This window comes from Durio zibethinus, chromosome 14 (genome assembly GCF_047325235.1).
Source record: "Durio zibethinus cultivar Kanyao isolate XHJ-2024 chromosome 14, ASM4732523v1, whole genome shotgun sequence".
Classification (NCBI taxonomy): Eukaryota; Viridiplantae; Streptophyta; class Magnoliopsida; order Malvales; family Malvaceae; genus Durio; species Durio zibethinus.
In genome coordinates, this window is record NC_143175.1 from 1887143 (window position 1) to 1908895 (window position 21753).

Genomic DNA, 21753 nt, shown 5'->3' on the forward strand with positions numbered 1-21753 from the left:
GCAATTCAGGTAATTTCACACCAAAACAAAGGGCATTTAACGTTCAAACAAAGGAAAGAGAAAGAGAGAAAGCAAAAAATTGAAGAGACACCACCTGAAAATAAGCAGAGACGAGCGAAATGGATAGAAAATCAAAATAGATATTGAGAGAGAGAGAGAGAGAGAGAGATCTGAGTTAAGCAGTGAGTAGCGAGAACTGAGTCGACTCGTGGTGTGGAGGTGAGTCAATGTTTGAAGGATCAAGATTGTGACCATTCGGATCCTGTATTTTGAAATTGACGTTAACCGTCTGATTTAACCCCTCACTCTCTTTAAAGTTAACTTTTTTTAAGCTAAATTGAAAGGGAACGAAAAACCTACTCGATCGGGTCGGTTTTCGGATCTTCATTTGGATGCTGCTTCCGCTTCCTCAGGTTTGTCTTCCTTTTCTTTTAATTGTGTTAAATTTTGTTTGGTTGCTAAGAAAATGAACAAAAACAAATGGACAAGAAAGGAAAATAAATGAATATTTTTTGTGTTACTTTGAAAAGAATGTGAAATTTAATTTAGTTTAAAATAGTGAAAATATTTGTGTTTAATTTTTTTATTGGTGTAAAAAAGCAAATTTTTTTATGGTAATATGGAAATTTTACTTATTGAAGCTCCTTTTTGGGTGTTAGATTAACAGATTTGAACTCTGTGGAAGCTTTAATTTCAGTGTAAATGGAACTGAGGATAACAAAATGGAAGGCATTTGGGCAATGGTGAAGAAGTTACAGCATTGCTGAGTTTTTTAGTAGCTTCAATTTAATATTACTATAGTTAGTATTGAAGCTGGAGAGCAAAGCCTTGGAAGATATTGTTTTGAAGAATTTGAGATAAAGGTGGAAGTGGATTTTTTTTGTTAATTTTTATGTTTTTATTGTTAGGGGTATTGAAGATGAATGAAATCATAACGTAGGTATAGAAATTTTGTAAGAGAGAATTAAGTATAATGGAGGATCTTTCCAGGTATGCCCATAGTCCTGCCCATTTAGCTGTTGCCCGCCGTGACTATGCTGGGCTTAGGCACATTATTTCGACACTCCCTCGGCTTGCCAAGGCCGGTGAGGTTAATACTGAAGCTGAATCTGTTGAGGCTGAGCTCCAGGCTGATGCTGTTTTGGCCGTAATAGATCGTCGTGATGTCCCAGGTAGGGAGACTCCACTGCATTTAGCAGTGCGGTTGCGAGATCCAGTCTCGGCGGAGATTTTGATGGCGGCTGGTGCAGATTGGAGTCTTCAGAATGAGCATGGTTGGAGTGCTTTGCAAGAAGCAGTATGCACAAGGGAAGACGTGATTGCTATGATCATTGCGCAGCACTACCAACCACTTGCCTGGGCAAAATGGTGTCGTAGACTTCCCAGGATTGTTGCCTCAGCAGCTCGTATCCGTGACTTTTACATGGAGATAACTTTTCATTTTGAAAGTTCTGTCATTCCATTTATTGGTCGCATTGCACCATCTGACACTTATCGAATTTGGAAGCGGGGTTCAAATCTCCGTGCTGATATGACACTTGCTGGATTTGATGGGTTCCGTATTCAAAGATCAGACCAATCATTTCTCTTTCTAGGGGAAGGCTACACTTCCGAGGATGGGAATCTTTCTCTTCCTCCAGGCTCTTTGATTGTTCTTTCTCATAAGGAAAAAGAAGTTACAAATGCTCTGGAGGGGGCTGGTGCACAAGCAACAGAATCAGAAGCTGCTCATGAAGTAGCATTGATGTCTCAAACTAATATGTATAGGCCTGGCATTGATGTCACTCAGGCTGAGCTTGTTCCTCATTTAAATTGGAGGCGACAAGAGAGAAGTGAGATGGTTGGAAGCTGGAAGGCTAAAGTTTATGATATGCTTCATGTGACAGTCAGTGTGAAGTCAAGGAGGGTTCCTGGTGCAATGACTGATGAAGAGATTTTTTCTGTGGATGATGAAGAAAGGATGGCAAATGGTGGTGAGAATGACGAGTATGATGATGTATTGACAACTGAGGAAAGGATGCAGTTGGATTCAGCACTTCGTTTGGGAAATACAGATGGTTTTTGTGATGATGATGAGCATGTAGTTGTTGATTGCCAAGAAAATGGTTCACGAGGTTCCAATGAAAACTTTGAATCAAATGGTGTTGCTAAGGAGAAGAAGAGCTGGTTTGGCTGGAATAAGAAAGGCTCAAAACAGAGTGATGACCCTGAGGATTCAAAGATTTTGAAGAAGTTCTCCAAATTGGCCCCTGAAGGTAGCAATCAGAGACAAGTTGGTAGTCACAAATTATCATCTGAATTTGTAAAGGAAGATGCTGTGGATGGCAAGAAGGGTAAAGATAAAGGTGGCAAGAAGAAGAAGAAGAAAGGGGGCATTAGTGATGCTAAGCATGAGAGTGAGTACAAGAAGGGTTTGAGACCTGTTTTGTGGTTAACACCAGATTTCCCTTTAAAGACAGAGGAACTCTTGCCTTTACTTGACATCTTAGCCAACAAGGTCAAGGCTATAAGGAGACTAAGGGAGCTTCTGACAACTAAACTTCCTTTGGACAAATTTCCAGTCAAGGTAATTCAAGATATATTCTCAAACAATCATCTGATTTTATGGTTTAAATCCAGTTTAGTTTTTAATTGTATGCATAAATCATGCTTTTTTTTTAATGTCAATGCAATTTTTTCTATTTATTGTTTTTGTGGTTGGAACAGAAGAAGTGATGATAAGAAATACTGAAGTAGAATTGAGATTTCACAGTTGACTTAAGAGTGGTAGTCATGTCTTAAAAATGTCTGTATTTGTGTTTCTAGTTTAGGGGGCCACCTTGTTGACAATGAACCACATGCTTTCTGCATTATAGTGAGGCGGCTAAATACTTCACAATTTGTTATTTCCAGTTTCCATTTTTTTTTCAAAACTCTACAATTATAATTAACTTTGAAAATGGCCCGAATGGTGTAAAATCTTCATTTTAAATGTTAGTCTGTGGAAACTGCTGTGTAACTATAGTAGAAATTGGTGACTTTATGAGTGTGACCAATATCACAAGCCCATCCGAAAAAAGGAACAGGTTTTTTTCTCTGGCTAGCTACTAACATGCTTTCTCAACAGTTTTATTGGGCTGTTTTCTATAAATTATTTTTCTTAAATACTCATATTTTATGTTTTCAACGAATTAACATTGATGTCTCATTTTCCCTATTTCAGGTTGCCATCCCTGTTGTCCCAACTATTCGAGTCCTTGTCACTTTTACTAAATTTGAGGAGCTTCTGCCCATGGAGGAGTTCGCAACACCTCTTTCCAGCCCAGCTTATTTCCAGGATGCCAAGTCAAAGGAATCAGAGGGTTCAACGTCATGGATTTCATGGATGAGAGGGAGTCACGGTGTCCAGTGTGGGGATAGTGATAGTCATCGGTATAAGGATGATGTTGATCCTTTTCAGATACCATCCGACTATACCTGGGTTGATGCCAATGAGAAAAAACGTCGTATGAAAGCGAAGAAAGCCAAAAGCAAGAAGCATAAAAAGAAAGCAGCAGCCAAAGGTGGGGATGGTGGCCAGCAGGTGAATGAAGAGGTGGAAGAATAATTACACGGTCCCAGTTATTTAACCCCTTCAGTGGCATCTGCAAGAGGAAGTGGAGGTAAGGCTCCTCCCTGTATCCATCTGAAAATTTTCTAATCGCATTTAAGAGATATGGGGCAGTTGATTTGCAGAATGATTTGGTGGGGGATCGCTTTGATTAAGAAGAGCCTTGTCATCTGTTGTTGTATTGTTATGTGATGTGAGATTGGAGAGGGACAAAATCTCCTCGTTTCATTACTAGCTGTTTCAATTCTAATTTTTCTTGGACATCAAATCTTTGTATCTAAGTCCCCATGGTCATCAAATTTTCATTTTTGTGATTGGTATTCTTTCTCCCGTCATTGTAGTTCTTGATAATTCATCTTTTTTCTTGCTCCTTTCACCCCATCTGTTGTGCAGGTAACAGCCAATGGAACTTAAAATGAAAAACAGACTATAATTAAAGGAGATGATTTTGGGTAGCTGGTAGATATTGACATGGATCAGAAGGTTAGAAACTAATAAATCTGGGATAAGTTATATTAAATCTGACAATTCTTATATATGTGTATATTTGTATCATGTCAAACATGTTTAAAACACAATTTTTGACATGAAAAACGTGAGAAATTATCATTGTCATATTAAACATGTGTAACATGTGAAATATTTGACATTTAAAACATGAAAAATTATTATGTTAAATTCATGTTGACATGTTAAATATATATAATTTTTTATTTTTGCTAAAATCAATACAATTTTAATTAAAATTTTTAATCGTGTTGCTTTTATTTATTTATTTTTTTGTATAATTTTCATCTCATGTTATTATATCATGTTTAAAATTACAGGTCCAGTTAAGGCTATGAATTTCCTAATTTTGGTTCAAAATCTTCACTTCACATTTTGGTTTTATCCATTGCCACTACATCTACATGTTTCATAAGTAATCTTGGTGCATTTAGATACGTACAAAAAGCCACAAAATTATGTGGAAAAGCATATATAAACCAAATAAATTTCTTTAGATCTAATCTACATGCCTATCCAATCTTTGGTTCTCAGATTTCACTACCAAAACCTATCCTTATTAACACTTAAATATCCAGCCATTACCTTTCCTCCGGTGTTCCTCATGCCATCTATAAGAAAGCACCATGTGGATCCTAATGCACCAATAAAAAAGTCTGATTCCACTGCCATCAAGAAATTAACAAGAGGATAGTTCGTACTGATTTTTCTTCCAAGGCTTGCCTCATATCTGGCCATCGATATGTTACCTATTTGGCGTGTCACATTTGTGTAATAGAAGTTCCAATGAGGGTATGATTTTGTATTATCGATCACTTCCTGAAATTTAGTTAGACCATTCATGATATTAGATCATTCTTTTCTTTTTTAGTTTTTATAATTTTAATTTTTTCTTTCTATGAGTAAAAATATCAGATTACAAACCTGCATTTCAGTGGAGAGCCAAATGTTCTTGAGATGTGGAAAGCGCTTTTGAATTCGAGCAGCAAGTTCCATATATTCTTCGTATTCAACCACTTTCATTTCACATGCCTTGTCTCCCATTCTTACATGCATACTCAGCAATGGCCTTGGAACCCAAGGTTTGTGATTTGACCACACAAATTCTTCAATATCTGACTTTGGCTGGTTCACACTCACCTGTTGTGAAAGCTCTCATGAGTAATACTCTCAAAATGAGAATTGAGTTCAGCATGCATGATAATAGTTCTTTCTTCAAAGAAGCAGGTGGTTAAAATTCAGGTGACCATGAATGAAGAACTTATCCCTCTTGTTCATTCACAGGCATGAATGTAAAGACCAACAAAATAACATCAACCTGGAGATCTTAAGATTCTCTAACTCACTGTCAATTACATAGGTAGAAGTTAAATACCAAAAGACTCAAGACTTAGATGAACAAACCTTTGGCCACTCTCTGTCTATACTTGCAAGAACAATTTTTGCAGCTTCCTTCCCAAATGCAGCATGGCGAGCAATGTTAAATAAGCCACAAGTGTACTCTGTTTTAAATCTCATTAGATAGCGAACAGCCTGTGAAAAATAAATGGTATTCTACTTAAACAAGAGCCATCTGATAATCTGTACAGCACGGGATTCTCATGCTTTCCCCAAATCAATACTTCAAAAACTTCATGTTGGAAAGGAAACCATCAGAGGGTACCTGTGCTCTCCACCACCTTCGATCCATTTTATGGTGAAAAGCAATTAAACTCCCATTTATCTCTGTTGTAGGCTGCAAATAACTCCATGGATCACCCCATACCCTGTATAAAATAGTGAAATCACTGACTGAAGATATATTAATGTTTTCCAACTGCAAGTCAGTACAAATTCACATATGCAAATTGCAATTTCTTACCTTGGAATCTTCCCTACCCATATTTCCTTTGAATTATAATTGTCTTTTCCTTTTATAATTCCCTTTTCCCATGCCTCTTTGCTGAGCATAAGCTCAAATGCACGGTCTCGGCATTCCGGGGATGTCTCTAGGTAGAAGTAGCAAGACCAACGATTGCGTGCATCTAAAATACAAACACCATGGCCATGGCAATACTAATGGTAAGGTAATTCTTCAAGTTCCCAGACAATTAATTCACAAAAAATGTCACAAATCAAGCAATAAGTTGTTAAATTACAAACCTTTACAACCATCGTGGTCAGCACGATTGTAGTATCTGGTAACAAGCACCCTTTTCTCATTGATTGCAATAGCAAGAAGCCCAGACATACCAACAATCTGGGCACCAATGCCAAAGCCAGGTAATTTTTCCCAGTCAGCCACAAGAAATTTTGTGTTAGGGTCATGGCAGTTTATTGGATGCTGATGGATCCAAATGTCACGCTGCACTTTCCTGGTAAGAGGATAGTTTTCTTCGTCTGATCCCACAATCTGAAAAAGGTCCCAATTTTCGAAAATTATTAAGAAGCAAAAAAACATATCATTTTACAGAACATGTGCATAATTTCTTAATTCCAGGAAAGAAATGTAACTGGCAATACAAATATAAATCATAATCACATGATGTAAGATCAGATTTGCTTGCTTACGGATCGTGTTGCTTAGGTACATACCCATGGAGGATAAGCGCCACTAGATTCAGCTTCGTTCTTAAAGCTTCTTATATTCTCATTAGCTGCAATTGCTGGATACATGTCTAATGAACCCTTCCAAGTTGTCCAAGGAGGAAATCTCGCAGCTCCCATGCGTGTGTCAAGACGCTTATTCAATTGGGCACTTAATTTGCAGTTCTCCAAATGAGGGGCGTTTGGTGCATTGGATTTACTGAGTCCAAATCTTTGCCAGAACTCACTTTCTTCAGGTTCTCTATCAGCTAATAAAGCACCCCAAGCTTCAGTCAGTAAAGAAACTCTCTCATCATCGCTCTCTGTTTCCCTTCGCCGCGAATCCACCAATCTCTCACCTTCTTTTACTTTAAATTTGCGGTCTCTACTTGTAACAACATCTGCATTTCAATAGAGGAAAATGCATTGATATTAAAACAAACCCTTTATTGTTTACAATCAAGAAATTCTCAAATGCAAATCTATTTCAAGTCCATCATTGCAGTGGTCTCAACAACCTTTAAAATTGTTAGTGGTGGTGGCAGTTCCACGGACAAACATCTTACAGGTTAAAACTCCCAACATCGGTTGCTTGCCACTGACCATTTACTGGTCCAAAAGTTGTGATGCTGGCTTCTAGCTGAAGTATGTTAAGTGAGCTGAATTACCAAACTAATTATGATTATGTAGAGACTTAGTCAAAAGTCATCAACTAAAGACGTAAATAACAAATTTGGGCAACAAGTCATTCTAACTTTTAGTTGCTTCAAGTATACCCTTACATCATATTCATCATTCAGCATCAATCTGTCAAATTTTGACAGAACTTCACCGCGAATTCATGTATTCGCTGAACATAAAATCATTATCTGGATATACTAAGAACTCAATTCTGCACCTATTTGATCTGAATTTTCAAACTTCCATCCCAAGTACCATCTCCGTTTTTTACAAAAGATAATAAAATGTCCCATTAACACCGCACATTTCTATACTAATTAATTAATTCATTCATTGACATCTAACTTACTGGTTGTCTCTGAACTTGAATTCCTTGGAGAAATCCCCATTGATGTGGATGAAAATGAAATCCCACCAAACCCAAAAGTACCAAGTGAAGTAAGAGCAGCCAGGAACAAAGAAGTCAGACAAACTCCACAGAGAAAACCCACCACACAAATTTGGCATGGAAATGAACTACTCATTTGCAGAGCTCTTTGTGAAACCACTTTCTCCAAAAACTTCTGGTTTGTTGGCTCCATGTTCTTCTTTGTTTAACTGTTTAGAAGATTATCAAGTTCCAAGAAGAAAGAACTCTCAACAGCCCCTGAAGTACTGATTTCTTTTATCTAGAATTTCATGTCATGCTAACTACCATGCAATTATAATCACATGAAAACATATATAGTTTTAACTATATTGATGTTTTTCATATGAAAGTGAAACCGAAGCATGAAATAGTTGGTTTATGTTCAACCAATCAAAGGAAAAAACACATTCACTAAATTGTCACTCTTCAAATTCTCAACCATTCACTTCATCATTAATGACTCCTTAGCCTTGGTGGTCCACTGCTATCTTTTCCTTACAGCTGCAAAATAAATTGAAAATTCTCATCAGAATTTACAGCTGAGAATATCTAAAAAAAATGAAAGAAAGGAAAAATAATGCAAGGCCAGAATAAAGAGGAAAAACCAGGAGAAATTCAATGCAGAAAAAAAATCATAAAAGAAATTTACAAAATATTTCAATTATGCAAACATTTATTCACTAAAAGGAAAAAAAAAAAAAACAGAAAACAAATTCTTTCAAAAAAAAAAAAGAAAAACAACTGAGGTCAGCAAAGTATTAACAGATGATTCAAAACTATAAAAGAGATAAACCCAAGAAAAAAAGGAGAAAAAAAAAAGAAAAAGAAATTGATAACATCAAAATTGAAGTTTAAAACAGTAGGATATATTCAGTAAACAGAAAATGATAAAGATAAACCTTACAATTGATAGCGTTCAGAATAGATAAAAAAAAAAAAAACATGTCACAAAAGATTACTGCAAAACAGATGGCACAGGATAAGAATCTTAATAAAGCATCTTACCAGAAACAAATACCCAGAAAAAAAAAAAAAAAAACACAGTTAAAAAAGTGTGGTCATTTTCATTTCTCAATTATATTTTAAGAAAAAGAAAATGGTTCAAAATTCAACCAAAAAATGAAGTGTGATATTTTCAGCAAAACCCATGAAGTTAAGGAACAAAAACTTTGCAGTAATGAAAGAGAAAGAGGAGAAAAAAAAGAACCTTGGGAGACCAGCCATGTTTCAGTTTCTCTGAGAGCAAGGCACAGAAACGGACGTGTCACATAATTATTCTATAAGGCTATGTCTCTGACTATTCTAACAAGGTAAAGTGCACTCATTTTCTGGTTTAGAATTTTGTGCCATGAAACTTTGATTAGCACTTAACTTGTGGCAGGAATCTTCTGTCTGGATAGATGCAGTGCAACAGTAACTCCAAACTCAGTTATCATCCGGAGCAGGTCGCAAAATATGTTATACATGACCAAAAAAAGGTCTCACACTTCAAAGTGAAGGAGGGGACCACACCGTTCTTTCATTATCAAGATCAGTACAGCTCATTTGCAATGGAAAGAATGAAAGATACAAAATCTTATGGCACTGTTGCCTTTTTTTTTTGGGGGGGGGGGGGGGGGGGGGGAGGGTTTGGAAAGTTAAACCAATAAATTTCTGGCTAGTTGCCTTGGCAATGTGATGAAGACTACAAACTTTTGACCCTAATACTTTATCCAATATTAAAAGAAAATAAAAAAAGATCATGTAACTGGTGAATATACAAGAAAATTTAATCCATTGGCAGTGGTTGAGTGTGGTTGACAAAATATTTTACCTACTACTCTCTGCTCACTATATATATTTTTAATTTGTGTTACTTTCTTTTTATCAAGTTGTTTTATTTTTTATTTAAAATTATCAGAATTTAAATTAAAATATATGATTATTATATGATTACTTGAGTCTTGTGCTCTTTTTGTTTCACCTTACTCATTATAAAAAATTAATTTTTTGGATTATTACATATTAACTTTTGATTATTAAAATTAAATATTAAATATTTTTATAAACAGAACACATATTGTTGATTGATTTTGACATAAAAATAATAAACTACATAATTTGTTAATAAAAATAATTAGAAAATTTTCATTTCCTTAAAACTTTTTGCTATGAAAGAAAAAAAAAATCACATTTGTGAATAGGAATGTTAAAATGTCATATAATTTCATGTGCAGTTATTAAATAGGATGGAATTTATAGTAGATAGGGCAGTTGAATAATTGCACTACTTCAATTATTATTGCTATAAAAAAAAATAATAAATAAATCTCTTACTAGGAGTTTTGCTTTAATTGATCAAGAAGCAAAGAAGATTATGGAATTATTAAATAAAAAATTATTTACTTCAATATTTTATAAAGATTAGTGGTATAATAATGTTTGTAATATAACATCTTATGCCTTAAGCTATAATCATGTATAATTGAGTAATCTTACTATCCTTCAATCACAGCCGTTGATTGGTTTAATCAAAAAGTCAATCCAAAACAAAGAATTTTAATTATGTTATCACGTTGTCATTAGAATAAAATAAAAAATAAAAAATATTTTCAACGGTTTGATAAGAATTTAAATTTAGTTGATTTAATTTTAAATATTTAGATCTAAATTAAATAAATATAAAATAATTTAAGACAGTAATTTTAATGAGAATATCAGTAAAAATTGAATAATAGATTCGATTACATTTTAAATATATATTGATTTTAGATTTAGGATTGGAATAAACTTTCTATTCTTCTTTTCAATGTTCAAATTTTAAAAAAATTTGAATAAATTATAAATAAATTTAGATATATATATTATGAATAAATTTAGAAATAAATAAATTTTTTAGTTTTTTAGATAAATATAAAATGTATGGTATTGACAATCTAAAAAACAATTATTACAAATCATATATTTAAAATAATTTTAACAAAAATTCATCTTAAGCTCGAATTTAAAACCACTTATAATGAAAAAAACCAATTCTACCTAACAAACCTCTTATTGTTATTTTAAAATATGTATTCCAATATTAAAAATGCAACCTTTTTCTTTTTACTGTTTTATTCCTAAATTCTAACCTTAATTATGGAGGAGAACCCAACCTCTAGGAAATCTGTTTTACTCTGATCTATCTATTCATCCACCTAAATTTTGGTAGAAAAATATTTAATATTTTAAAATAAATTTATTTAAGGATGTTAAGTTTATTTATATTTAATAAATAAATTTAATTTTTCACTCGAATGTAGATAACGAAAGGTATCTCATTGTGAGTATGAAAATAAAAATAAATATGATTTTAAATTTTTATTAGATACGAGAATGAAAATGAATAATATAACATTTATTCCGTATTCATACGTTATATTTATGTTTATATATATTTAATATATAACTTTTTTATTAAATAATATAAATTATTATTTTAGATTAATTAAAATTAATATATTTTTATGGAAAAATATATGTTAATATATATTTATAAAAAATTATATAAATATACAAGATAAAAATTAAAAATTAAAAAAATTTAGTTTTTAATTTTTTTATTAAAAGTAATGGGTATAAAGATTACTCATATCCATTAAATATTCGTAGAAATGAAAATAAAAATAAATTTAAATATATATAGGATATAGATACATTGATGAATATAATACAAAAATCTAAAAATGAGAATGAAAAATATTCTACCTTGTCTATATTTTATCTATTAACATCTCTAAATTTATCTTAATTATATTTTTGAATTATTATTTAAAATAATTCATATTTTTTTATTATTAAATTTATCAAATTATAATAATTAATAAAATTGATCAAATTGACTGTATATTTGAATTTTAGGATATATAAAGAACCTATTAGTTTGGGTTAAGATTGCTCACATCTTTTCAAAAAGAAATTCGGATAAGTAAAGTTTGCTATGTTACAACTGTATTGATAGCTTTTATTATTATTATTATTATTAAACATAAATTATTTAATAAATAAATAAAAGATAATCAAGCTGTAACATCGTATGCAACGCAGGATGCGAGATATGGGAAATAGAGTTTAAATTAAACTATAACTCTTTGGATGTTACTCGAAGACTTTTTTATTTGGTAAGTGGAGGAGGTCAATGCCAGTTTCCAATACTCAATCGCATATGTCGTAATTCAAATATAAAGGGGAGGGCACACGATGGTTAATATTATTCAATAAAACATTTCCATTTTATTTAATGATAAAAAGTTTTTGGATTTTATCTAATATATATTTTTTTATTCGATTCAAATATGTTCATAAAAAATTATATTTTTAAAGTTTTTTAATAAATTTAAAAACAGACGATAAAAAAAAGTACACTTTCTTTATAACTTAAATTAATTATCTGATGATAATATTTATAATTTTATCTCTCCACTAAAATGTTTTTAAATATTATTCAATAATCTATTTTTAAAGATTGGATACATAAAATGAATATAATTCTAATTTGTTAAGAAACATTTAGAAACATTAGTCTACATTTTTTTTAATGTATATAATTAATGCATTTTTTATTTATTTTTTTACTTTTGTAGCGAATTTGCTCAACTTTGAAGCGTTTTTTTAAGTTTGATAGCCTTTTTGTATTTTTTTATAATATTTGTAATAATTTTCTCAACTTTATAGTGTTTTTATAAGTTTTAAAAAAATTTTGATAACCTTGTAAGTTTTTTGATAATTTTCATATAATTTTGATAATTTTTGTAATAATCTTTATAACTTTTAAGCATTTTTATCACCTTTCTAATTATTTTAATAACTTTTAATATAATTTTGATAACCTTTACAATAACTTTGATAATTTTTGTAATAATTAAATCAAAATTAAATCAATGGTTAAAAAGTAATTTCAAAAAATCAAAGATTAAAAAATTATATAAAAGATTATTAAAATTAAATAAAAATATCAAAATTATAACAAAAATAATTAATATTATATAAAAAATTATCGAAATTATATTAAAGATTATCAAAGATCTTTAGGTGCACTATTTATTTCACTTTATAAATCCTAATATATAAAGGCATCAATTAAATTTGACAATCAAGTAACTCTAATTCGATTGTCAAAAATATCTAAAAGAAATTAATTTGGCACTCTATTTTTATTTTACAAATTAGAATATGATTCACTCCTTTAACTTGCTCTAAAAAAATTTCCTATTTTATTAAAAATTGGATTATCTGTTGCTTAGTTTGTTTTTTTTGGTTAACATTAGATTTTTTAGTGAAGAACTGAAGATCCTCCTGGACTTCTCTCTAAATCATTCCTGATTTGGATGACAAGCTTGTCTTGCTTAGCTTGTCTACATTGTTTTGTACGAAAATAACTAATTGGTTTGTCAGCTTTCAAAGATTTTGGCTGCTTGAATTGCAAAATAATATTGATTTCCTCCAGAATGAATCTGACTCTTTGAACCACCCTTTCACCCTCTGGTTAAAGCAATGAAAACAATCCCGGAACCAGATTGGCATTAGACCCTTAACCACATCCCTAGGCAAAAGAACAAGGCTGCGGACTGGATTGCTAAGTGGAGCTGCTCACAAGGCAGAGGACTCAATGTCCTTCCAGTACCAAATCTTGATAGCTTCAAGTACTAAAAAATCAACTATATGGAACTTATCCAAGAATAACTTTCTTGATATCACTGTAAAAATCCCAATGTAATACACATTACTTACAGTATTAGTTAATTACAAAGCATGACCATAAGACAATGCAGAAGCAAGATAAAGCCAATTAGTCTTCTCAATGCAAATGCTTTAGATTTAGAAGGTTAACAACCAAAAGTAAAGCCTGTGATTCTTTCAAAATGAAAAGAATATCACATATGGTCACCCATTGAGTATTCACAAAAAGATCGATCTAAGATCTAAAATGTTTCAAAAACTCCTGATTTCTGTCAGCATAATTATCTGTATTAGAACATCATCTCCAGGAGCAATGCTATGTGGTCTATAGAAAGATGATTTATCAGATGCGAAGTCAAGAATTCTGCTATTTCTCTGTTCTAGCTCGTTTTGAGAGTGGGGAACCAGACTCGTTGTCATTTATCTCTACATGGTCAGTCGTTTCTGATTCCAATGCCTTCTGCTTCCTGCTTACATCCTGGGAACTTTCTTCCTCTTTGGTGCTAGCATTTCTTGTATCAGTCCCAGTTCTTGTCTGAACTAGCTCCAAGTCTTCTGATTTATCACTCCTACAAGTTGGGTAAATTGAGCCTGGAGCAGGAGGGTCATCTAGGGAAGAAGAGGGGGCTCGACTCTTTTCATCCTCTATCTTTTTTTGTTTCTCAAACATCATCTGCAGATACCTTCCATGTTCTTCAATTTCCAACTGCAGCTTTCTCTGAATCTGGAAGAAAAATGTATGAGGCATCAGAAAATATGCGTGCATTATTTCAGTCCATGAATAACATGTACTGGTAGCTTCAACGCCATCAAAAAGGGTTCACCAGGATTATCAAACAATAATCAAAAGCCATTTCTTCTCACCACATGCTTCCCAGTTTCCAAATGGGTATGTTTGGAAAATGAAGAGTCCAAGTAACAATGTTGAAACCAAGTACTAGCTTATTCTAAGAACTCCATATATTAAGGTGGAGAGCTTGAAAAAGAAGTTATTATATAGGAAAGAAGACATATCCATGCATTGTGTTGGCTAATCTGCAAGTGAAAGTCAAAAAAATTAATGCTTAGCCACCAGTAGCTTACCTCAAGTTGTTCATGGAGCTGCTTCTGAACTTCCATCTGCAATTTCAATGCTTCAGTAATTCCTATACTCCTGCAATTTCAAAAATTAAAGCCCAAAATCAGCTTATTTATTCAGGATTTTCAAACAGTACAAAAACAAATCTAGTAGCTAAAGTTATTAAGCCTCCACAAAGACATCTAATTTTGGAAGTTGACAGTAGGATAAAATATAGGGTAATCACACAGTCATGCTTTCTAGAATCCAGGGATGCATGAATGACAATACTTGCAAAACCTGGTTAGTTACACATAGGAAGCAAATAACCAGATGTGCAAAACGCATATTATATGAATTGGTTTCATTGATTGAGAATAGATTTACTTTTAAGAATAAAACATGACTTATATTTAGGCAGAACTTGAAAAAAAATTAAGTTACATCATTTGGATATTCTCGAACCTTTTTACAGGAAATGAGACAAATAGTTAGTGCCGAATCTCACAGTGCTAAAATGATGTTTTTCTGTTATAGTTTGACTTCCATTCTAAATGTCATATGTTTCTGTTGACAGATTATGTATCAAATCAAGATCGATTTCTTGATTTGTTGGGATTAATATATCTGGTCTTCTATTTGTTTCTATGTTTGGATGATTGTGTCCTGATTCTGTGCATTTCTTTATACATATCAATTCCTCTATATATTTGGAGATTCTTTTCAATAAAATAACACTCAGAGAATATCGTTTTTTATCTCTGTTTTCATTGTATCAGAGCAAGGTTTGCTCTTGTTTTTTCTTTTTTAAGGGCCAAAACAGCCATAACTGGTGCCTCTTGAGAGAGTAGATCAGAGGTGACTTCTGAACCAATTGTTGCACTTACTCCAAAGTGCACAATTGCACAAAAAGGTAATTATCTCTCTACTTTGGGTGCAAAATCAGATTCTAAGAAGTCAGATTATAGATTCCAAGGAGTCCGACCATAGCACTGGATTTTCAACATAAAATCCATGTTCTGGAAACCTTAAGATTCGTATCACTGATGGATCACTATCCTCTGTTGCTGGAAAAGAAAACATTAAAGTTTCTAATATGACACTATTTTTAGTTTTGCATGTTCCTACTTTAGCATGTAATTTAGTGTCTATTAGTAATTGACATGGACTTGAATTGTGTGGCTAAGTTCTATCCTTCATATTGTGAGTTTCAGGATTTACTTTCGGGGAGGATAATTGGCAATGCTAAGCAGCATGAAGGCTTGTACTACCTTGAGGATCCTCAATAAGTGAATAAACAAACTTTGGTTCTATGTGGTGAATCTGTTTCTGTTTCTAATGAAGCACAATAGATTAGGAAATCCTAGTTTTCCACATCTAAAAACTCTTTTTCCTTATCTTTTTAAGAATAATGATGTCCATTCCTTTTGTTGTGAAACTTGTCAACTTGCCAAACATACTCATGTTCCTTATCCTAGTCATCCATATAGATTTTCTAAACCTTTTTCTTTAGTTTATGGTGATACTTAGGGACTTTCACGAGAAAATAACATAACTGGAATTAGGTGGTTCATGACTTTTATAGATAATCACCCATAAGCTTGTTGGGTTTACTTATTAAAAGACAAGTTTGATGCTAAGGCAATTTTTCAGCTGTTGCACAAAATGATTCAAACACAATTTCAAGCCCAAATCCAAATTTTCCACATAGACAATAGGAGGGAATACTTCAATTCAATTTTTGGTTATTATTTAAAAGAAAATGGGATTTTTCACCAAAGTTCTTGTATTAACACCTTCCCACAAAATGGGGTTACAGAACGTAAAAATCGTCACCTATTAGAAGTTGCTCGCATTATCTGTTTACCAATAATGTTCCTAAGTTTTTTTTTGGGATGCTATTTTAACAGCCTGATTAATAGACTTCCTGGTAGAGTTCTCAATTTCAAAACACCTTTATTACTTGAATCATATTCACAAACTAGGTTGTTTGCTTCTTTAACCCCAAAAGTCTTTGGTTGCACATCTTTCGTTCACAACAAAAGTCCATACTAGAACCTAGAGCTATAAAATGTACCTCTATTGGGTACTCTCCTACTCAAAAAGGGTATAAGTGCTATTGTCCATCCACGAAACAAACATTTGTCTCATTATATGTCACATTCTTTGAAAATCAACCCTTTTGAGGAGCATCTTGAAGCTGTGTATGGAATCTTAAGGTACTTGAAGGCCACACCTGGTAAGGGTTTGTTGTTCGAGAAGAATGAACAAAGAAATGTGGAAGCATTTATAGATGCAGATTGGGTAGGATCAATTGAAGACAGAAAATCCACCTCTGGGTATTGTATGAAGGTTTGGGGTAATCTTGTCACATGGAGGAGCAAGAAACAGTTTGTTATTGCTCGAAGTGGTGTAAAAGCAGATTTTAGAGCTCTTGCACAAGGAACTTGTGAACTTATCTGGTTGAAGAGACTTTTCGGAGAATTGAAAATGATAGCTGAATATCCCATGAAACTGTATTGTGATAACAAGGCTGCTATAATTATTGCTCATAATCCGGTGCAACATGATCGAACAAAGCATGTGGAAGTTGCTAGGCATTTTATCAAAGAAAAGATTGATATGGGAGTGATCTATATGACCTATGTTCCTACAAAGCAACAAGTAGCAGGTGTCCTAATAAAAGGATTACATAAACTGAGCTCTGAGACTCTCATTGACAAGATGAGAATAATAAATATCTATTCTTCAACTCGAGGGGGAGTGTTGACAGATTATGTATCAAATTAGGATCAATTTCCTCATTTGTTGGGATATTGTTGGGATTTATACTTTTGGTCTTTTATTTGTTTCTATGTTTGGATGATTGTGTCTTGATTCTGTGGGTTTCTTTGTACATGTCAATTCCTCTAAATATTTGGGGATTCTTGTTACTAAAATTACACTCAAAGAACATTGTTTTCATCTCTGTTTTCAGTTTCAATATTATAAGAGGCAACCAAGCTACCAATCAAAAGGTTGATGGTTGATTAAGCTTTAACTATAACCCTACATGAGATTAGAACTACGTATTCCAACTCAAATTTGCAATTGTTTCTTGAAGCATAACACCAGATAAATTATACTTTAATAGAACAAAATTCATAAGCAAAAGGTTAGAAAAACTTTATTTCAAGATAGCAGGAAAAAGAAAGTTACTTACGACTTCAAATCAAAGGATTTCATTTCTTCAATTGAAGCCATTTTTTTCTCTGATGTTCCTGAAACGAAAAGCAAACAATACATTTTAACCAGTTGTCTCGCATTGCAAATGGAAGGAGATACAAGGTAACAACAGAATGGTATCCTATGCAGACAATTGTGAGACAAGAAAAAATCCAAATGATATTAAGAAAATACTGTGGAATGAAGTTGAAAGTATTCTAGTTGTCTTACCTTCTGCTGGTTCTGGCTTGCATCTGGCAGTTCTATATTTCTGGATTCAGTATAAGAAACTATTCCAGTAAATTTATAAGATTGTTTGAGAAAGTAGTTAAAAGGATCAATAAGATGAGATTACATAAAGACCTGCAAATGACTTTTAACATGATAGATTGTTAAGCCTTTAACATTCATGAGCTTTAAGATGCCTTTTGGAGTAGCTCCTGTAAGTTTAAATTAGCAAAAATTAGCAAATGATATATATAAATAATTGCCTACATGCTAATGAGATGAAAATTTACAACATGAGTTGAAGTACGCACGTTCGCTGCCACCCAGCTTATTAACAGCTTCCACAAAAGCCTCATGAAGCTCAGGTGTCCAACGCATACGGGGCTTTTGAGGAGCAGTAGATGATGTGTAAGCCTCACTAGGAAATTCTCCATGTGGTGCAGGTTTATTCTGATGAAACTGTGGCTGTTTGTTTGAGATATCACCAGAAGGTTTCAGCACCTGATACATTTTTTAGTTTTATCATGAAACAAACGAAACGAAAAACACAAAAAAGAAAACACAGCTCACAAAATTCATTAATCTTAATATTCCAATACAAAAATAATATCAAACAAAGCTTCTGATGGCAGATCAATAACTTGGCTAGATAGACCTTATCCTCTATGGAAGCCAAAGGCTAAATGGGCTTTTCATCCACAAATAAGTCCTTTTATGCCAAAGGAAAATGTTGCTGGTAGCTAATTATGAAATAGCATAAAAATTTATCACTTAGTTGATTTTTGGTAGTTAAAAGTTCTGAAGATAATCAGATGTTATATAGTTTCTAAAAAAAGAAAGTTTCAACAGTTACAAATTAATTTGTTGTTATAGCAGCAGTGGCAAGATTGTACCACCTCGAGAATCATAAAACCAGTAAATAAAAAGGAATAAACTGATAATCTTCCAAAGAAAATAAAGAATAAACCTCAAAAGCCACTTAAGATGTTTCTGCACCAACCCTATCTAAATACAAGTTAGGAACATACCTTCAATTTGGGATATGAGATGTTGGTATTACCAAGAAACTCACTCCAGTCTGGATCCAGAGCATCATCAGCAGAGATCAACTGCTCTGTCCACTCCTGCCAATCAGTTCTCTTATTGTGGTCCTCATATGCCATGACACCAGTGCTGCTTTCCACCAGCCCATTTGGACCAGGAACATTTTCAGGCAAATCAAGAAAGTCTTGAAGCCGATCTAGACACCAAGAAACATCCTTATTTTCCTTCAGGTGATTAGTCAAAGCTGTGGACTGTTCTGAAAATGAAGAATCTATTGGTGGCAAAGATTCTAAATCCCTTGATGACTGAGAAATGAGTTCAGGATTTTGAGAGTGTCGATCATGTGCTAGAGATGAGGCATGCATATCCTTGGTGGTTATGGAAGCACGTGAAAACGAATTCCCAGGAGTTCCATTGCTGGGAGCTAATGAAGATTCTTGAGGTGATTCAGAGTTCTTCATCACTTCCCTTCCTGAGGAAACCTGAAAAGAACCAGGCAATTGATATGTCTCTTTGAACGGAGTAGGAATAGCTGAAAAGATGAAGTCATAGTGTCAGAGACCTGAGTTCACCTTTATCAGCTATTTTATGCCTAAATATCAACAACCTGAATAAACAAAGCAAGATGCTGTTTAACATCAAATATCAAGAAATTCAACAATCTTGGATTCAGCGGCTCTAAACTTACTTTGCAGACATATTCATCAAATAAATTATTGGCTATAATTTAAAGGAAGGAAGAATGAATGATTTATCCTAAACTAACCTAAACTAACTTACTAAGTGCTTGGAGCCATATTTCTTATTCCTTATGAATTAAGTTTACCAGCGAAGAAAGAGGTGAGATTGGTATTCTGAAAAAGGAAGTCCAAAGACATTCAGTTTGATAGAAAAGAAGGGAGTGGCGATTTAACATCGCCAGAAATTCAACAGACTCAGCATTTCGAACTAGCAAAATTTGTTTATACGATATTTATTTTCTACAATTTCCCATATATTTTACATTTTTTAGTTCAACGGGGACAAGTATTCTTTTGATAACATAGGCAGCTGGCCAAACACATTTGTCCTATTAAATTAAATAACAGTAAAACCATGTTCAATTGCTGATCATGAACCATGAATTGCAAATGATGATGGCACGAACATTAGAAAATGATTTCTAGTACATACAAAATAAATGAGAAAAAGCATCTCAAGTCACAGCAGTTTCACTTCACCCCAACCCAAAAAGAAACCATCACAATGGTTTTTCATATAAATTTGAATCTTTTCAGTATTTACAACCACTCCAGTTATTCCATATCAATAAGTCGAAGACAAAAAGGAAAACTACGGGAGGAAAGGAATGCAATTCTTTTACTTCTGTCATAAAATGATATAAATAAGTAAAGAACCAACATAAAAACAACGGAAGTGATTTTGACTAAAACAATCCCTATATCTTGACCAACAAGTTTATATCTGTAAAAATGGAAGCAGAATCACTGTAAACTAGTAAGATTTTGGAAAAACGGAAAGTAAGGAAGAATTAGCATGTGGATCAACCAGAATCCACTATCCAACTAAATCCATTTCATGTTCATGTCCAAAGAAAAATCACATAAAAAGAGTCACAATTTCTTGGCCAACAATTGAATATCAATGGAAGCAAAATTGCCAAAACAAGCAAAGAAATTGATTTTTGACAAATCAAAGAATGCAGAAGTATTAGTGGGACACAAACCAACCAAAATCCACTGTCCAATTAAATCCATTTCAAGCTCAAGTGAGACAAGAATCACATAAAATCCCTTTCATCGTAAAAAAGAAAAACAAAAATTTCAAAGTCTATGAGAGTCACAATCAGTAAACTAAGGTGCAGGATCAGATAATCACCGGTAGAATCATTTAGCACTCTGCAAAGTTAAAAGAATAACAACAAGAACATCCCAAGTAAAATCACATAAAATCATCATCTTTCACTTGCTCAAATCATAATTACACACAAAAAAAGGTGACTACTTTCCCCACCACCCGAAAACAGAATTTCAATCAATAAAATTCTTAGAAAAAAACGTTAATAACATGTCAGAAAGCAAATAACCAATAACACAAAGCTCTCCCAATAACCAAGCCATACTAAACCAAACCAACAACACAAAAAACCCAACAAATCAGCCTATTACTAATATAAAACACAAACAACCCAATTCATAACTAAGCACAACTAACTAAAAAACAATCAAATTCAACAACAGAAACTCTTTTAAGAATTGGGTATCAAAGCTTAATCTAAATTATGGTCAATATATAAAAGCAACAATTTTTAAATAAAAAAGAAAAAATTCACAAAGGGTATCAAAGAATCTTACTTGGAATGATGTTGAAATCAAGAACGAATAAACCCCCGAGAAGTTAGAAAAGCTGATATGTTGGAGGCCAAAAAGCCAAAGTACCAAAGCAGAGAGGAGAACAACATAGGAATGAAATATTCGTCCTTGATTAACACATGTGGTGGCGTTGTTTATTTTATTTGTTATTTTTTTATCTCATTTCTTCTCGGTTTTAACAAAGACAAGAATTTTATTACAAGAAGCAGGAAACGAACTTCGTACTTGTGCTTCTTTTTTTAGCGAAAACCATATTTCCGCCCCTTTGGTTTCTCATTTTTACAAGAAATACCCTATAATTCCATTCATTCCTCTTGCATTTTAAATAAATATGCTCAAGTATTAAAAATAATTTCTTTTAAATATATAATAAAAATATCGTTAGAATTTTTATCCCGTG

General features: G+C 32.8%; 3 protein-coding genes across 6 annotated transcripts; 1 reads left to right on the forward strand and 2 right to left on the reverse strand.

The window, feature by feature from the left end:
* Positions 1 to 106: 106 nt before the first annotated feature.
* Positions 107 to 4342, forward strand: LOC111295261 (uncharacterized). 3 transcript variants are annotated; one of them, XR_016327340.1, is made up of 4 exons: positions 107 to 413; positions 660 to 2566; positions 3203 to 3641; positions 3983 to 4342. XR_016327340.1 is itself a non-coding variant. In XM_022888683.2 (3 exons), exons 2-3 carry the CDS (start codon positions 974 to 976, stop codon positions 3584 to 3586), a joined length of 1977 nt encoding a protein of 658 aa, XP_022744418.1. In that variant the 5' UTR covers positions 107 to 413; positions 660 to 973; the 3' UTR covers positions 3587 to 3965. The 3 variants fall into 3 exon arrangements, 2 of the variants coding, with proteins under 2 accessions (XP_022744418.1, XP_022744420.1); XM_022888683.2 differs by lacking the exon at positions 3983 to 4342 and having other exon boundaries at positions 3203 to 3965; XM_022888685.2 differs by lacking the exon at positions 3983 to 4342 and having other exon boundaries at positions 668 to 2566; positions 3203 to 3965.
* Positions 4343 to 4571: 229 nt separating this feature from the next.
* LOC111295605 (uncharacterized) lies at positions 4572 to 9422 on the reverse strand. 2 transcript variants are annotated; one of them, XM_089743116.1, is made up of 10 exons: positions 8959 to 9100; positions 7692 to 8252; positions 7180 to 7301; positions 6671 to 7062; positions 6239 to 6488; positions 5958 to 6120; positions 5760 to 5862; positions 5501 to 5629; positions 5021 to 5236; positions 4572 to 4915 (listed from the first exon to the last, which is right to left on the reverse strand). In XM_089743116.1, the coding sequence occupies exons 3-10, from the start codon at positions 7265 to 7267 to the stop codon at positions 4637 to 4639; spliced, it is 1620 nt and encodes a 539-aa protein (XP_089599242.1). In that variant the 5' UTR covers positions 7268 to 7301; positions 7692 to 8252; positions 8959 to 9100; the 3' UTR covers positions 4572 to 4636. The 2 variants fall into 2 exon arrangements, with proteins under 2 accessions (XP_089599242.1, XP_022744886.1); XM_022889151.2 differs by lacking the exon at positions 7180 to 7301 and having other exon boundaries at positions 8959 to 9422.
* A 4015-nt stretch (positions 9423 to 13437) lies between these two features.
* On the reverse strand, positions 13438 to 21492 carry LOC111294022 (protein PHR1-LIKE 1-like). Its single transcript, XM_022887151.2, has 8 exons — positions 21336 to 21492; positions 18966 to 19463; positions 18249 to 18438; positions 18073 to 18149; positions 17941 to 17980; positions 17708 to 17765; positions 14532 to 14601; positions 13438 to 14172 (listed from the first exon to the last, which is right to left on the reverse strand). Exons 2-8 carry the CDS (start codon positions 19440 to 19442, stop codon positions 13816 to 13818), a joined length of 1269 nt encoding a protein of 422 aa, XP_022742886.2. The 5' UTR covers positions 19443 to 19463; positions 21336 to 21492; the 3' UTR covers positions 13438 to 13815.
* Between the last annotated feature and the right edge of the window lie 261 nt (positions 21493 to 21753).

Bases quoted from the DNA above. Each gene is read 5' to 3' on its own strand.
- LOC111295605 (XM_022889151.2), bottom strand. From the start codon at position 7,923: ATGGAGCCAACAAACCAGAAGTTTTTGGAGAAAGTGGTTTCACAAAGA. The intron at 5,863-5,957 runs GTAAGAAATTGC...TATTTTATACAG, and splicing joins TGGGTAGGGAAGATTCCAAG to GGTATGGGGTGATCCATGGA. The intron at 4,916-5,020 runs GTTTGTAATCTG...ACTAAATTTCAG, and splicing joins GGCTCTCCACTGAAATGCAG to GAAGTGATCGATAATACAAA.
- LOC111295261 (XM_022888683.2), top strand. From the start codon at position 974: ATGGAGGATCTTTCCAGGTATGCCCATAGTCCTGCCCATTTAGCTGTT. The intron at 2,567-3,202 runs GTAATTCAAGAT...TCCCTATTTCAG, and splicing joins TGGACAAATTTCCAGTCAAG to GTTGCCATCCCTGTTGTCCC.
- LOC111294022 (XM_022887151.2), bottom strand. From the start codon at position 19,442: ATGAAGAACTCTGAATCACCTCAAGAATCTTCATTAGCTCCCAGCAAT. The intron at 17,981-18,072 runs GTCTTTATGTAA...TACTGAATCCAG, and splicing joins ATGTTAAAAGTCATTTGCAG to AAATATAGAACTGCCAGATG. The intron at 17,766-17,940 runs GTAAGACAACTA...TTTTCGTTTCAG, and splicing joins CAAGCCAGAACCAGCAGAAG to GAACATCAGAGAAAAAAATG.